This window comes from Sarcophilus harrisii, chromosome 3 (genome assembly GCF_902635505.1).
Source record: "Sarcophilus harrisii chromosome 3, mSarHar1.11, whole genome shotgun sequence".
Classification (NCBI taxonomy): domain Eukaryota; kingdom Metazoa; phylum Chordata; class Mammalia; order Dasyuromorphia; family Dasyuridae; genus Sarcophilus; species Sarcophilus harrisii.
The window spans coordinates 496,518,276-496,536,045 of record NC_045428.1 but is presented as its reverse complement, the minus strand read 5'-3'; the positions used below and the strand labels follow the sequence as shown (position 1 = coordinate 496,536,045).

At 38.1% G+C, this 17,770-nt stretch overlaps 1 protein-coding gene across 1 annotated transcript in view; it reads left to right on the top strand.

The window, feature by feature from the left end:
• CAPN5 (calpain 5) overlaps positions 1 to 17,770 on the top strand; it is a 145,319-nt gene that overhangs the window by 76,111 nt on the left and 51,438 nt on the right. The window contains exon 3 of the mRNA XM_003764627.4: positions 4,173 to 4,304. Coding sequence (XP_003764675.1) covers positions 4,173 to 4,304 — 132 coding nt within the window. The remainder of the gene's footprint in view (positions 1 to 4,172; positions 4,305 to 17,770) is intronic.

Here is a 17,770-nt window from a genome sequence, read left to right as displayed (position 1 = left end):
TTTTTTTAAAACTTACATTTTACTTGGCACATAATAGGTGCTTAATAAAAACTTTAAAAATTTCATTCAAGAACAAGATAATAATTAATATTTCTGTTGTGCTTTGAGGTTCACGAGACTCTCTCACTATCATCTGGGTAGATAGACAGATATAATTATCCTTATTTTCCAGAGAAGGAAATTGAAGCTTACAGAGTTTGAGGTCCCATCTCAGGATCATAAATCAACACATAGAGAAGATGAAAATGGAAGAAACTCATGTCATGACCTTATCATTAAGTTTGTCATCATAGTTTACTTGGAGATTGAAGAGATGGTTTTGACCAGACCCTGATGCAGTTTGAGGTTCATGTAGACATCTTAAAGGACAGATTTCTTTTTTTCTTTTCTTTTCTTTCTTTTTCTTTTTCTTTTTCTTTTTTTTTTTCAGGACACAGATTTCTTTTTCTTTTTTTTTTTTTTTTTAATAGCCTTTTATTTACAGGATATATGCATGGGTAACTTTACAGCATTAACAATTGCCAAACCTCTTGTTCCAATTTTTCACCTCTTATCCCCCCCACCCCCTCCCCCAGATGGCAGGATGACCAGTATATGTTAAATATATTAAAATATAAATTAGATACACAATAAGTATACATGACCAAAACGTTATTTTGCTGTACAAAAAGAATCAGACTCTGAAATATTGTACAATTAGCTTGTGAAGGAAATCAAAAATGCAGGTGTGCATAAATATAGGGATTGGGAATTCAATGTAATGGTTTTTAGTCATCTCCCAGAGTTCTTTCTCTGGGCGTAGCTGGTTCAGTTCATTACTGCTCCATTGGAAATGATTTGGTTGATCTCGTTGCTGAGGATGGCCTGGTCCATCAGAACTGGTCATCATATAGTATTGTTGTTGAAGTATATAATGATCTCCTGGTCCTGCTCATTTCACTCCGCATCAGTTCGTGTAAGTCTCTCCAGGCCTTTCTGAAATTATCCTGTTGATCATTTCTTACAGAACAATAATATTCCATAATATTCATATACCACAATTTATTCAGCCATTCTCCAACTGATGGACATCCATTCAGTTTCCAGTTTTTAGCCACTACAAAAAGGGCTGCCACAAACATTCGTGCACATACAGAGGACACAGATTTCTAAGGGACATCAGCAGCCATACAGTCTAGATCTTATCAAGAATTTCCTCTATAATCTTACCTAATGAGTAGTTTTCCAGTCTTTGTTCAAAAAAAGACCCCAAATAAAAAGGGGCCACTGTCCTCCAAGGTCGCCCATTCTACTTTTGGCCGGCTCTAACTGTAAGGAAGTTTTCCCTGATATGAAGCCTAAATTTGTCTCCTTGGCATTTTTACCATCTGTTGCTTCTAATTCTAATCTTAGTTTAGAGCTAAATAAGACTGATCCTCTTTCTACATCATGGTCCAAATACTTGATGAAAAGTATCTGGACTTCTCTAAGTCTTTTCAATCCCAGACTAAACACAAATAGTTCCTTTAATCAATCAGCCACAATTTATTAAGCATTTGCTATGTGCTAAGCACTGTGTTAAACTCTGATAATAGAGGAAAAAAATAAACTTAGATTCTCATGGAGGACATAACCGCTATAAATCAGAACAGAAAAAATCAGTTAAAACAGTTGAAGACAACTTCCTTGACCTCTCTTAAGTTTTTCTTATCTCTAGGCTAAACATTTTCAGTTCCTTATATAGTCAACCAGAATTGATTAAGCACTTAGTGTACTCCAGACATTGCTCAGATCCAGGGATACAAGTTAAAAATCAGAGTTTACATCCTAATGAGGGAAACATCTTTGAATCAGAACAGATAAGATAAATATAGAGTACATGGAAAGTAACTTTGGAGAGGAAGGCCAGGAAAAGCCTCCTGTGAGGTAACACTTGAACTGAGACTTAAAGGCAGCCAGAGAGTGTTTTTTTTTTTCTTTTATAATTCATATTTTTCCAATTTTAAAACCATCTTTATTTAAAGTTTTGCTTTCCAGATCTTACCTCTTCCTCTGTCCTTCCCCGACCCTATCCCCAAGACAGCAAGCAATCAGATATTGATTAATAAAGTTTTGTAAAACACTTCCATATTAGTCATTTTGTTCAAGAAGATTCAAATAAAAGAAAAAAAAAAGAAAGTGAAAAATAACATGCTTCAGTCTGTATTCTTTTTCTGGAGATGGGTAGTATGTTCCCCCTTTAGTCTTTTGAGATTGTCTTAGATCATTACATTACTGAGAATAGCTAAGACATTCACAGTTCTTCATCCAACAATATTGCTATTATTGTGTATAGTATTCTCCTGATTCTGGTCACTTCACTTTGTATCAATTAATGGTAAGTATAAATTTTTCTGAAATCATCCTGCTTATTATTTTACAGTACAGTAATATTCTGTCACAATAATATACCACAGCTTATTTAGCCATTCCCCAATTGATGAACATCCCTTTGATTTCCACTTCTTAGCCACCACAAAAAGAGCTGGCATAAATATTTTTGTACAAATAGGTCCTTTTCCCTTTTGGGGGGTTATAGATGAAGTAGTGATATTTCTGGATCAAAGAGTGTGCCCAGTTTTATAGCCCTTTGGGCATAATTCCAAATTTCTCTCCAGAGTGAACTTTACCAACAATGCATTAATGTCCTAGTTTTCTCACATTTCCTTCAGCATCCAACATTTTGCTTTTTTTGTCATATTTACCACTCAGATGGATATGAAGTAATACCTCACAGTAGCTGAATCTTTCACAGTTGACCATTGTTATAATATTGCTGTTATGGTGTACAATGTTCTCTAAGTTCTGCTCATTTCACTTTGTATCAAATTGTATAAGTCTTCCTAGAAAAGGGAGGGAGATTCATTTTTACAACTGTAATTTGGGACAAAGCTCAGTAATTCTTATTATTCAGCATTGAGTTTCCAAGTTTGCTGTTGTTGTTATTTCCATTTGTATTATTTTAGTAATTGTGTACAATATTCTTAGTTTTGATTCTTTCTTTTTTGCACTTGCCATCATTTCCAGTGTTCTTCATGTTCATTATTTCTTATTTTTACATACGATATTCTATTTAGTCAGTCCACAACTAATAAATATATTTATCTTGTTTCCATTTCTTTTCTATCACAAGCTTTTAGAAGACAACAAAATAGTAGAATTAGAATCCTAATTTGCTGATTCTAGCTAGGTTATAAGTTAAATGAGGGTGAGAACTATATCTTATTTAAATTTTATTCTCCTCCTTAACGAACATACAACAGATACTTAATAAAGTTATGTTGTTGAAGTGAATTATTTTAGTGATTTCATCAATCCATTAGTATATAATTAATTGTAATTATTGTTAAATCACTTGTCAGTTTAGAGTATCTAAACTGTTTGGAGAGTGGTCAAAAAGAACCACATAGTGTGCATTAAGGAGAATGAAGGAAGATAAAGTCTAGAAAGCTATGTTGGATCCTGATTGTGGCTGACCTTTTAATTCCTGCCTATGAAGTTTGTATTTCATCCTGCAGCAGTATGGAGACGATAAAATTTCTTAAACAGAGAAGTGACAAGGTCATACCTATTTCTTCGGAAGATGATTCAGGCATATGTGAAGGATGGATTAAGAAAATGTAGAGACTGGAGGCAAGGACATACTTTAGGTATGGGATGATGAAGATCTGACATGGGGAAGTGGAAGCAGTAAACAGGAGGCTGGAATGACATTGTAGAAAAAGTCACAAGATTAGTGATTGACTGTGAGAGGAAAGGAAAGAGAAGAGCCAAAGATAATTGCAGGGTTTTAAGCCAGGGTGACTGGAAGAATGATGGTACCCATAATTCAAATGGCAATGTCAGGACAATGAATATATTTTGAGGGAAAGATGACTTCAATTTTGGACAGTTGTGGGATGGTGACAGAATATGCAGATGGAATTAAGCCAGAACTAATAGGAAATAAACAATTAAAACTTGGGAGAGACATCAAGACCTAAGATTTTGAGGAGTTAGCCTCAGTGCTGCTGAGGGTCACAGATTCTGTTTTCCATACTTCTATTTTTCACATGAGCATTCTGGAGATGGGACTTTGCAATTTTTTAATAGGTTGGTCACAGCAATTCTTTTTCTTTCTCTCACATTATTTACTTTTATCTTGTTTCTTATAGGACATCTGTGAGAACCCTCGCCTCTTTGTAGATGGCATCAGTTCTCATGACTTGCACCAGGGCCAAGTGGGAAACTGCTGGTTTGTGGCTGCCTGCTCAGCTTTGGCTTCACGGGAGTCCTTGTGGCAGAAGGTAAGGTGGTTTGCTGAGACTGACTGGACTTGGGCTTATTTCTTGAAGAAATCTTAGTGTATATCTAAGCTGTGAAGGAAGGCAGGAAGGAGGGAAGTAAGAAAGGAAGGAAGGAAGGAAGGAAGGAATGAAGGAAGAAAGGAAGGAAAGGAGAGAAGGGGGGAAAGGAAATTATCATTTATATAGCACAGAAGTAATTTAATAATCATCTGGATTACTTACATGGGGGCTATCTGTGGCAGTTGCCAGACTATTCAGTGCATCCTCCCAAAGACCCCCCATAAGTCCCATGGCAATTATAGAAATCACAGAGGGAGGAGGAATTAGAGAGTGTCATATGTACATTAATGTGGTTGAGCTAATGTTTTGATTTATTGCTTGGGAATTGGACTTGATTCCCAGGACTGCAAGGTCAATGCAGGTGGTTAGATGTTCAGATGCTCAAGGCTATGTGCTGGTCAGTTTGAGTTCCTAGACACAAGGTTATTTGCTGGAAATTATGTTCTTGTAATGGCTTGTACTCCTTTGTTATGACTTTCACCTTTTTTTGTTATGGTTTTCATCCTCCTTGCAATGGTTTCATCAATTGGGACCCCATATTCCATCCCTGAAGCGCTTGGTATGACTTTCACCAATCAGGGCCCTAGGCTTTCATCCTGTTGGTATGGCTAGATAGACAGATCATTCAATGAGCCATTACAATGGACCAAGCTTTGGGAGAGAGGTAGGGCTGATTCAAAAACAAGGAAATAAAACAATTCCTACTCTCAAAGAGCTCACACATTAACAAAGGAAGACAAAACAAAAAGGGGGAATTAGAAGGCACAGGAGTAGATGAATCATGAAATTCAGAAAGAAGGTATTCAGGAGGGGAAAAGGCAGCTGGTATGGAGGCTGAGCAGACAAATGAATGAGCAGAAACTAAAGTGAGCAACCCAATAAATCTTGCCTAGGCTTGACTTTCATTGCTTGTATGACCATACAGAATGAGTGGATGCAGAGATAAGATATTTGAGAGACAGCTTGATACATGGAAAAACTTATAATCCCATACTAGGAGAGCAAGGGATAGTTTACCTGTCAGATCTTTGGAGAAGTAAGGAATTTATGACCAAAAAAGACCTAGAAAACATTATGAAATGCAAAATGGATTATTTTGATTATGTTAAATTAAAAAGGTTTTGCATAGACAAAATCAATGCAGTCAAGATTAGAAGGGAAGCAGAAAGTTGGAGAAAAAATTTTACAGCTAGTGTTTCTGTTAAAGTCTTCATTTCTAAAATATATAGAGAACTAAGTCAAATATATGAGAATACAAGTCATTCCCAATTGATAATGGTTAAAGGATAGGAAGAGACAATTTTTAGATGAAGAAATAAAAGCCATTTCTAGGCATATGAAAAAAATGCTCTAACACGTTATTGATAGAGAAATACAAATTGAAGCAACTCTAAGGTACCACCTCACACATATCAGATTGACTGACAGGAAAAGATAACAATAAATGTTGGAGGAGATGTGGGAAATTCATTGTTGGTGGAGTTGTGAACTGATTTAGTCACTCTGGAGAGCAATTTGGAACTATGCCCAAAGGTCCCAAAGGAACTGTTCATACCCTTGGATCCAGTGGTGTCATTACTACATCTGTATCTCAAAGAGATCATAAAAAAGGGGAAAGGATGTACATGTACAAAAATGTTTGTAACAGCAATTTTTGTGGTGGCAAGAGATTAGAAATTGAATGGATGCCCATTAACTGGGGAATGGCTGAATAAGTTATGGTATATGAATGTAATAGGATATTATTCTTTTATAAGAAATGATGAGCAGGCTGATTTCAGAAAAGCCTGGATTTACCTGAACTGATGCTGAGTGAAATGAGCAGAACCAGGAGATCATTATACACAGTAACAGTAAAATTGTGTGATGATCAGCTCTGATAGACTTCATTCTTCTCACCAATGCAATCAAACAAGACAATTTCAATAGATTTGGGATAGAAAATACCATCCTCATCCAGAGAGAAAACTGTGGAAATTGAATATAGATCAAATATAATGTTTTCTTTTTTTTGGGGGGGGGGTGATGAGGAGTTTTGATATTTATTTCTCAGAATTTTTCCCTTTTGTTCTGATTTTTCTTTCCCAACATGACTAATAGGGAAATGCATTCAAAATGATTGTATATACATAATCCATATCAGATTGCTTGCTTGTCCTGGGAGTAGAAGGAAAAATAAAATTTGGAACTCAAAAATCTTACAAAAATAAATGTTGAAAATTTTCTTTACATGTAATTGGAAAAATATTATTATTGAATTGAATTGAATATTATTGAATTTAAAAAAAAAATTCTAATCCTGGCTTTTTTGTCAGGGCAAGTCTCTTAAACTCTTTGGTCCAGACTTGTAAGGATAAAATAAGTTCATGTTTCTAAAGCAAAATGAATCTGCCTGTTAAATAGTATGGAAATATTCTAAGGAAAAGCAGCTTGATAGAATGAACATTGGGATCAGTTGGTCAATAAACATTTATTAAATACCTGCCGTATGCCATGTGCTGTGCTGTGCTGGGTCATACCCAAAGAGACAAAAGACAGTCTTTCCTTGTTTTCAAGGAGCTTACCATCTAATGGGAATGATAATAAGCAAACAATTATATATAAATAAACTTTATTACAAGTTAATTAGGAAATAGCCTTAGGACTTGGCCATTGAGTTTCCTAGCTATGGAATCCAAAGTTTACTTTTTCTGAATCACAGTTTTATCTTCCATAAAATAAAGATTATAATACTTGCATGTGAGAGCTATCATGGAGTAGTTAATATGTGGGTTCAAGTTCTATCCCCAGCATATACTGACTCTGTCACCCTAAACAAATTATTTAACTTTCTTAACCTCAGTTCCCTCCCCTGGAATATAAAGATTGTAATAGTTACACTAACTGCCTTAGGGTTATTGTAAACAAAGAGCCTCGAGCTGCTATTATTATTCAAAATAGAGAAGAATTGGAATTTCACTTGTGTTGTGTGATGAAACTACAAGATAACATTAATCATTGTCACAGATTTTAGACTTTCAAGATCATGTAGTCCAAGCTTCTCATTTTATAGATGGAAAATCTGAGATGTTGAGAAGTGAAGTAATGAAGCTTCATAAATATAATAATTGTAATTTGGGGGGGGGGAAAGTTGAAATTCAGAATGACAGAGGGTTGATTATCTCCTAGTGTTAAGTGGATTTTAGGCTATTTCTGGAAAATGGCAAAGGCTCATGGGGTTCAAGGACTTGGAGGATATGAATTTTGGATAGAACTGTTCTGCCCACAAGTACCCATTTCAGGATTCCATGACCCTGATTTTATCTGGCGTCTCATTTACATAGGAGAAATATAGATTGAAGAAAAAATATAGATAAGAACTTAGGAACATATTGATCATTCTGTGAGGTGAAGAGTGAATATTCCAAACATTTGGAGCTTTTCCCTTTGTTTGGCAATGCAATGGACTATCATGATAAGAGCTACTTACTGGCTTGTGTGACTTTGTGCAAAGGACTTAAAATCTCTGATCTCAGTGTTCCTTTTTGCAATACTGGGATTAGGGGTAGACTAAATGATCTCTGAGATCACAATCTACCTACCATCCTAAGTTAACAAACATTTAAGTGTTTACTATGTGTAGAGCATTGTTTCCTTACTCTGGCTTCTAAGACTGAAAGATGGGGAAAAAAAGATAATCAAGAATTTCATGTTAGGAAATAGAGATAATTTAGGTGACTCCCTCCCCACCTTTTGTTTCTTATGTTCTCTCCTCTCTCTTTTTCTTCTTTTTTTTTTTTTTTCCTTGTGGCCTTTATTCCCAGAATGATTATGGGAAGAGACCTTCCCCCAGAGAAGAGAGCTGGAATCTTTAAGTACGTGCTTTGTTGTGAGCAGAGAATTCCATAAGAGAATGATACTAGAGCAAGAAACTGCCAAGATTGGAGAGCATTTTTACTCCTAGCAGACAGAGATTACCAGAAGTTCATTCACCATCTAGAAGCCATGTCTTCTCCCTAAGAAGGGATTGTTGGAATAAGTTAAAGGGAACATTCCACTTCAGATGTGTGAAAAACAAGGCGAAAGTAAATGGTGATCGATAAGAGTTATAGAATCGTGAGGAGGGTACCCATTTGTACCCAGGTTTTTATGTGTCCTTTAATTTTCCTCTACAATTATGCACTAATCCAGTAAATTATAGCAATTAGTTGTGCCGGTTAATATTTAGGCTCCGGCATTTTTAGTAAAAGATAAGCAAGTAGTCAAACATGTCCAGCTCCTCCTCTTACCCACCTGGCTTTTCACCTGGTAGTACCATTGTCCACTTGATGGCAGTAGAGTTTAATCAAAAGCAAAGTTCTTAATCAGAAATAATTAGAAAATGTAAAGCCACTTGAAATGTGGCTTTGCAAATGGAAATCCATTTCAGAAGTATTTATTAAGCACCTACTAAGTGCAGAATACTGTCCCTAGCACTTAGGACTTCATGATGTGTGTGTACATATATGTGTATGTTTGTACATATGTATGTATGCATATAGTGAGTATAGGCAGTACAGTGCCGATATGCAGGGGTCTTAGAGTTTCATGGGAGATTCTCACACATGTACACACACACACACACGTGACTATTATACACAGTAGTTCTCAAACTTTTGTTCTCAGTAACTTCACGTTGTTAAAAAAAAAACTATCGAGGATCTGTTCAAAGAGTTTTTGTTCACATGGATTATATTTATAGCTATTTACTATATTAGAAATAAAAAATTATTTTGAATTTGTAGACCCTCTGAAAGAGCTTCAGAGACCCCAACAATTCTTTGGACTACACTTTGAGGACCACTGAGTTAGAATGTAAGTCCTTGGGCAGAGAGGGATCACTTGTAAGTACGGAGAACAGATAGGACTTTGTGAAGGAGCTAATACCTGATTGGACCTGGAAGGAAAAGGAATTTAATGGGTAGACTTCAGTCTGTTGCAGGCATGGGATTGGAATGTGCAGAGGTACAGAGGAGAAAAGGGCAGGACAAGTAGCCATTCAGTGTGAGAAGTACCATAGTGAAAAGATACTAGGGCTTGGTCATGAAATCTGAGTTTTAATCCTGGCTGTAACCTGCATTAAATTATTTGAGTCCTGACAGTCTCAGTTTCCTCATCTGAAAATATTGTCATAATATTAGTGCAATCTATACCGAGAGGGACTTTGAAAAAAAGCACTTTGGAAGAAGATTTGATGAAAATGTTAGCATTGGTCATGAAAGGGAGTGATATGCAAAAAATTGTATGTCAGGGAGATTGATTTGGTGACAATTAGTAAGATGTATTACATTTTAGAATCTCAGAATAGAAAGACTTCAACTGTTAGTTGAATGGGAATTTACTTTATATGTCGGCATGGTCATCCATTCTCCCTCTGAAAACTTTCAGTAATGGGGAATTCACTATCCCCCATGGCTTTTTATTCCCCCTTTTAAAAAAATTTCCTTTAAAAAAAATTACAAGCTTGACAAACATAAAAATTTTCTTATACAAAAAAGAATATAAAAAGTATTTATATGAAATTATAAATCTCTTCTTTGCCACTTAAGCTTTAAATAAACACACACACACACACACACACACACACACACACACACATATATATATATTATATTTAAAACCCAATACTTCTCTGCTTGTCCATGCACCCTTTTGAAATTCCTTGTTTTCTTCTGTGTTTTTTTTTTTTTAAACATGTCCCAGTGGACCTTCTTTTTTCTCCTCTTTGTCTCTCAAATACTTTTCCCCTTCCCCTAATAAAAACCTTCTCTTGTAGGTTAACCCATTTTAAGGTACCTCTAATAATTAGGAACTTTTTCCTTCATTTTCCTTTAAAATCACTCTTCTGTAGTATCTACTCCATTGCTTCTAACTCTGGGGCCAAATTGAATTAAATCTAATTTCTCTTCCATAGAACGGCCTTTTAAATACTTGGAGAAAGAATTATAGTTAGAGCTGAAAGGAGCCTTTAAGATTATCTAGTTCAACCCTTTAATTTTATTATTGATGAAAAAGGCAAATGAGTGGTTTCCTGTCACATGTTTTACTACGTGGCAAAGCTGGGATTTGATCTCATGTCTTCCAACTCCAAGCGTAACATTCTTTCTGCCAATAGAATGAGACTGGATGGAGGTGGAATAGAGATCAGTTAGCTTACTCAGTTTTCACATAAAAATGCCTTTGGGTACACTATAGAATTGATTAATTCATCGCTTAATGGACAAGTAATTATGTCAGTTGCTGAGGGTGACACAAAGGAAAAACATAAGTCCTACCCTCAAGGAACTTACAATACTGTAAGAAAGAGAAGACATGGATACAAATAGTATGGTAGAATGTTTTATGGCACTTTAGAGAAGAACAAACAAAACCTTGTGAGGATTAATGGATGGCGAGATTGTTTATAGCCGAGGGGTTGGTGGGATCAGGGAGTGCTTGGTGGAGGAGGAATCATCTGAGCTGGGCCTTGATGGATGCTTTTGAAGTCCATCAGCCAAAGATTGGGGGAATAAGGCGATGTTAAACAGGGACAGTACATGTCAAAGGCCATGAGAAGAAATCACTGGGGTGAGGGAGATAGGATGTGGGATGGATATGGGCTAATGCAATTGAGTGTGAGTGTAAAATGAATGAAAGGAAGTAATGGGAGAAATGTTGGGTCCAAAGTTAGGCTTCGGATTCCAGTTTAGAGAATTTGAACTTTTCATTCGGGCAGCCAAGAGCCATTAAAGGAGCAGATGGGTGTATAATTGGAATAGGAATTCAGGAAGATCATTCTGCAGTATGGGCAGAAGGCATTGAGGAGTGTGACAACTATACTTTTTTGTGGCTGATTGGTGCCTTGTCTTGTGTTCTTGCAAAACTGCTGGTCTAGAAGAGGGATTTGGATTGTAGCCATCAGAATTGGGCAAAACTGATCAATGAACCAGGCATTTCCTGTGTATGTTTTTCTTCTGAAGTCTGACCAGAATGTATGGGGATTTGGAATATTTATAGGCTTCGTAACCAATAGGAGCTGTAATCAAGGGATAAGGACACAGGAGAAATTGTGTGTGGAGGAGAGTTAGGTGGACTTTCTTTAGAAGCATTGGCCATAAGCCCAGATTTCAGCTAGTTCAGTTTAGTGAAAGTTGTTTTGAACTAAGTAGTTTTCCCCCCTGGGCCTCAGTTTTAAACATCTTTTTCTATGTCCTTCTCTATTCTAAAATCCCTTCCAGTTTTAACATTCTGGTGTTTTGAGGTCCTTCCCTACTCTGATATTCTATGGTTTCTCAGCTCTTTTAGGACCCATATCTAATCAGGCCATCCCAGAGCAACAGTTTCTTCTTTCCTGAGCCCAATAATCTTAGAAAGATCTTCCTTCTTTTCTTTTTTTTTCTCTTTATTTCTTTCCCTCCCTCCTTTTTTCCTTTCTTTCTTTCCTTCCCTCCTCCCTCCCTCCCTTTTTCCTTCCCTCCCTTCCTTCCTTCCTTTCTTCCCTCCCTTTCCTCCCCTTCTTCCCTCCTTCCCTTCCTTCCCTCCTTTCCTCCCTTTTTTCTTTTCCTTCCTTCCCTCCTTTCCTCCCTCCCTTCCTTCCTCCTTTGCTCCCTTTTTCCCTTCCTTCTCTCCTTCCCTTCTTCCCTCCCTTCCTCTCTCCTTCCTTCCCTCCTCCCTCCCTCTCTCTTTCCTACCCTCCTTTCTTCCCTCCCTCTTTCCCTCCCTCTCTTCCTTTGTGTCCTGTCTAGAAACCTTCTACAACATACATATCTCTGGGGGTCCAGAGAAACTTGTCTGGCTCCTATGCAAGACAGCATGGTATAATAGAAAAAACCTTGAACTTGGACCTAGAAGAGAGTTATGTTCAAATCTCTCCATTAATGATAGTTGTGTGAGTTTGGGCAACTCACCTGACCTCACTCAGTCTAAATTTTCTAACCCAGAAATAGAAGAATAATAGTATCGATGGTAGCTCTTTTAGGATTGTTGTGAGTTGCCATAAGAAATCAGTCACATCAAGTACTTTGCCAGCCTTAAAGTGCTATATAAATATAATTATTTGGTGATCTAAACATTCTGGATATCCAGTTCTGTCTTTACTTTTTGCTCTATGACTGATTTTAGGCAAGTAGTTTTCCCTCTTTGTGCCTCACTTTACCTGTTGTGAGGCATTGTTCTTGATGTAATAGGACTCTGTGTCCCCCTGATCTTTTTGGGGGAGAAACGCTGAATCTCAACCCCTCCCAGCCTTTTGGAGCATCCCCACCCTCCTACTTGATTTACATGGGAAACTCCCACAATAATTCTCACCTACAATTCATTTGGAGGCATAATTACCATCCTGGTCATTATTGATCTGGAAATTAGTCCCTCATTTTATCTGGAGATGGCTCCCTAGTCCTGGACCATAGAAACCTAAATATAATCAAGACTCTGTATCCCAACCTTTGCTAATTTCCTAAGGAGGAACTAGCCCATTGAGACTTCTCAGTGAAAATAAACCCATTTTGCCAAAAACCTCACTTGGAGATTGGGACTGCGAATTCTTTCCCAAAACCTGCTGCAAAAACAGCACCTATTGCTGTTAGAATATCTCACTTCTCAATATTATGACTGTCCTAGTCAGGATGCTTGGGGATTTTTAGCTTTTTGGTAAGTGGTTTTAACACTTACCAAAACTCTAGGTCACCCGGGAGAGGAAGACCCACATTGACAGAACAAACATTGTAGCCTTCACACTAATCCTAGAGGATTAGGGCTATGCTGCAAAAAGGATCAGGGTCTTTAGAGAGAAACTGTAATTCCTAGACTGTCTTTTGAGAAGGTGGCGATGGATGGGACAAGGAAGACTTCATATGTGCTCATTGCTGTCTTTCCAGTGTCCAGAAGAGGGCATGATGATGTAAAGAAAGAGAACACTGACCTCTCAGTCAGAAGTATAATTTTGCCACTTACTTTCCCTGGTGATTTTGAACTAGTTTCTTCATCTAAAAATGAAGAAAGTACTACTTGCACAACCTTATAGGAATTTTCTCAGGAAAATGGACTTCTGTAAATTACCAAGTGCTGTAAAGATGGGAGTTATCACTGGTGCCCTATTGCCCACAGAAGAAAGCATAGGTTCCTCTGCTTGGCATCTAAGGACTATTACAAATTACTATTACACCCCAAACTATTATTACTCCATCTCACCTCACACAACTTTCATGTGTTTCATGATCCAATTAAACTGACTTATTCCTTGCTTCTGAATTGCCCCCATAGTTTTTGGTCCCAATATTCTCTCTGTTTGAAATACCCTACTTCTTCCTTTTTGTTTAATGACATCCTAGTTATGCTTTGATGTTATTATTGCTGTTTAGTCTTTCAAATGTATCTCTCTCTGACCCCATTTGGAGTTTTCTTAGCAAAAATACCAGAGCAATTTGCTATTTGCTTCTCCAGCTTGTAACTGAGGCAAACAGGCTGAAATGACTTGCCCAGGATCACACAGCTAGTAAATATCTGAGGCTGGATTTGATCTCCTATCTTCCTGATAGCAGGCCTGGCACTTCATCCACTGTGCCACCGAGCTATCCTCATGCTTTGATGCTCCCACTCCACTCCCACCTCCTTTAGGAAGCTTTTCCTGAGTTCCATTAGAAAAACTTTTTAATGGACGGATGCCTCACATTACACGTTGATTGTCCTTCTCTAAAGTACTTGAATAATGTGCATTATATAGTTTGTGTCATGTCCTATCCCTCTGCTGCAATGGACTGTTTTATCTGAGTTCAAATCTTGTCTCAAACACTTACTAACTGAATGCCTTTGGGCAAGCAAGCTATTTAAGTTCTGTGAGAGAGTTGCACTCAATGGCCTGTAAGCTTCCTTCTAACTAAAACTGCGATCCAGCTCAGTGCCCTGTAGACTATATAAACTGTTTGTCAAATTCAATGGAGCTGAATTTTCCAGCCATCATCTTCCTGTTTCTGGCCGGGTAATTTCCTCTGTCTTTTTGGCAGCCATCCAGGTTTTACTCTTCCATGAAGTCTTTCCCAATATCACTAATTATTCCTGTAAAAGACTGGGATGGATAAAGCATGGGGAGGGAGTGGGGGGGTTGGAGAAGAGGAGAAGGGGAGAAGGAATGTTTCTTTGTGAGTCAGAAGTTCTAGATATTCAATTTATCTTTTCCATAATTTGTTTGAATGTAACTATATATTCTCTCTCTCTCTCTCTCTCTCTCTCTCTCTCTCTCTCTCTCTCTCTCTCTCTTTCTTCCCCCCCACCCTGCTCCTGCTCCCACTCTTTGAACAAGGGACTCTCTATGAGCAAGGGGTATTATTTTCCCACCGGATGGAAAGTTTTGGGGACAGGAAGACTGTCCCAGAAGAAAGACTAGGGTCTGTGGTTTTTAATGCCTTTGTAAGTGGTGCCCTCCAGTGGTATATTATAGAAGCAAAACTTTTTATTTTGCTAACTACCAACTTATAGAAAGCCTGTTATCATGAACTTCTACAGCTGGAAAGAGACTAAGGGTCAATATAGCAGGCTGCCTCTAAGTAGGGATTTAATAAATGGTTGCTTATTGGTTTATTGCTTATCTTGGAGGAGCTCAATCTTCCTGGAGCAAAAACACAACTTTCTAGGGATCTATGCTTGGTGGGATCCAGGGATCCAGATCATTTCATACCAAGCCACTGTTAAATTTTTAACATGAACATTTTTTACTTCTTGGAAATTATAAAATGCTCCAAAACAGGGCAATTGATTTATTGTTTTGTTGAATGTCTGGGCTTAAGAAGGTGATGGAGAAAATGTTAATAGTGGAGATAAAGCTTAAAAGTGTATATCATATGTGTATTCCCTCCTTTCTCTCTTTCCCCCTCCCCTCCACAAGTTGTTAATTATTTACTACCACACTGATGAATCCATGGTATCATTCTTGTGGGAGCACCCTTCACTGAGGCAGATCATAGTTCTTCCAGACTGTAATAGGCAGTCTATGAGTTATTGTGACTTTCGCTCTAATATACTTATCCTCACTTTTCTTTCTGATTTTTAGCATCTTTGAAAATCACTAGATTAGCCTATGACAAAACACAGAATCCATTAGCAGGCTTCTCTCTGTATGAACAATACTTCAGGAAGCTGAAAAGGATTGGGACCAGCACCAAAGAGAACTTGCTGACATGATAATGATGGTGAAACTGAAGCCAAACCACAGCAGTTGATGTTAAATAAAGAGATAGTGGGATTTTGAGCTCTCCACAAAGGGAGACTATGAGAGGACTTTTTTCCCATTGTCCTCTAGCCCTCCAATCAGAGGAGCAGAAGCAACTGAGGGTACTGGTGAGGTTTGAGTACCAAAGCTGAAGCAGCTTCCTTGATGATGACCTTCTTAGTGATGAGCTGGTCCTGGGGGTGGGAGGATGGTGATGATGATAATGATGATGATGTCAATGTTGATGGTGACGTGGAGAGAAGGAGGAGACAAACTAAGCAGAGCTGCTGGGAGTAAATGAAGAGAGGAAAAAATTGGGGTGGGTGGAAGGAAGACAACACATAAAAGGAACTTGAAAAGGTGGGAAAGGGCTTCTGGAGAGCCAGGAGTATAACCTGAAGAGGAATGAAGACATGACTGGCCTGGACATCTTTGTTAAAGTAGAGGTTCTTGGAGGAAGCAGCCAATTAGAGAGAAGCCAAAGGAGTAAAGGTTATTTCCAATGGGTGAAGTCTAGGATTGTGTAGGGTATGTAGGGTGAAGAGGTTCTGATGACTCTAGAAAGGAATACAATCTAGAGATGAATAAAGACCTAGATTAATTAGGAATTGATGGACCTGTAATGTTGATATTAACTTCATGTGGGATCTTTGGCTCTTGGGTCTATACTGAGAATGGTGACAAGTCAGGTCTCAGTTGGAGACAACATCAGGATCTGGGGTCAAGGTCAGAACCTACTGTCAAGGTCATGCTTAATCGGTGGCCGATATCAGGATTCTTTCTGTTTGAGATAATTGTCAGAGTTCAATATACAGCTGTGATAGAGCCTTGTTTGAGACCAAAGTCCCAGAGCTCAGTGTGAGAATGAATTTGGAGTTGAAATTAAGTCTGAATTCAGAGCACATTCAGTGTAAGATTAGCATTACAGAGGCATATTTTCGAGAAAATAACAGAGAAAGGCAAAGATGCCCATTTTATAGATGAGATAACTAAAACCCAGAGGCATTAAGTGACCAAAAATGGAAATCAGTTCTTTGGCCTTGACCCTATTCTTTTGTGTGTGTGTGTGTGTGTGTGTGTGTGAGATAAATTTTTCTATTTATTTCCTTTTGATGATTCTTTTTTTTTTAATATTCATAGCTGTAATAAATATTTATTTTTAAATTTTTTTATTATAGCTTTTTATATACAAAGCATGCATGGGTAATTTTTTTTTCAACATTGACCCTTGCAAAAACTTCTGTTTCAACTTTTCCCCTCCTTCCCTCCATCCCCTCCCCTAGATGCCTTGGCCCTATTCTGAAGGGCTTCTAGTTCCAGTTCCAGAAAAACATACCCATAAGTCTATTGGTACCAGATACAGACAGCAGTGACCCTGGACTCTCATTAGCATGCACAGAGCAGAAGACAAAGTAGAGGGGCCGTAGGAATCTGTTCAAAGGCAGGCATGACAGTATCCCCTTGGTTCCCATCTGCATAATTTGATTGTTTCTCTTCTGCTAAGTGATTCTTGGCTCCCCCCTCCACAGCTGCTGATGTCATAGAGTGGGAGCTTTGGGGCTGGGGAGGGGGGCAGGCAGGGTGTCTGGTGGACCCAAAGCAGATGTGTATGACATCATCTTCAGGGCTCCTCAATTCTTTTTGGCTCCTGCAGCTACAGCTGGGAAGGCCCTGGGAAGGTCTCTCATTCTGCTCCTTCATTTTATAAAGTAACTGGGACCCAGGGAGATTGGGGTCTGTCCAAAGTTACACAGGTGACATTTGAACCCAAGTAGTCTGACTCCAGAGATATTAGATTTTCTTCCTTCCTAAGCTATATTCTTGATCCTCCCAAGTCATTATTCTTCCCCCTCCCCCAATTTTTCAACTTTCTTTTATCTGTTATGTTCCCCATTAGAAAGTAATATCCTGGGAAGGAGGGACTATCCTCTGCCTGTATTTGTATCCCCAACCCTTAATGCAGGCCCAGACTCATAGGAAGCCTTAACAATACTGGATGACTTGCCTGGACTTGACCAGACTCGTCCTGCTCGGCTTCAGAGACCCGGAAGCAAAAACTAGGAACAATGGGAGGAAGTTGCAAAGTGACAGATTTAGGTTCCATAGAAAGAAACAGTCCTGATAACTAGAGCTTGGTATCAGCACCATGGGACCAGCATCATGGTACCAGCGGTCCTGTTTGGCATTTTAAAAGCCTTTTACAATC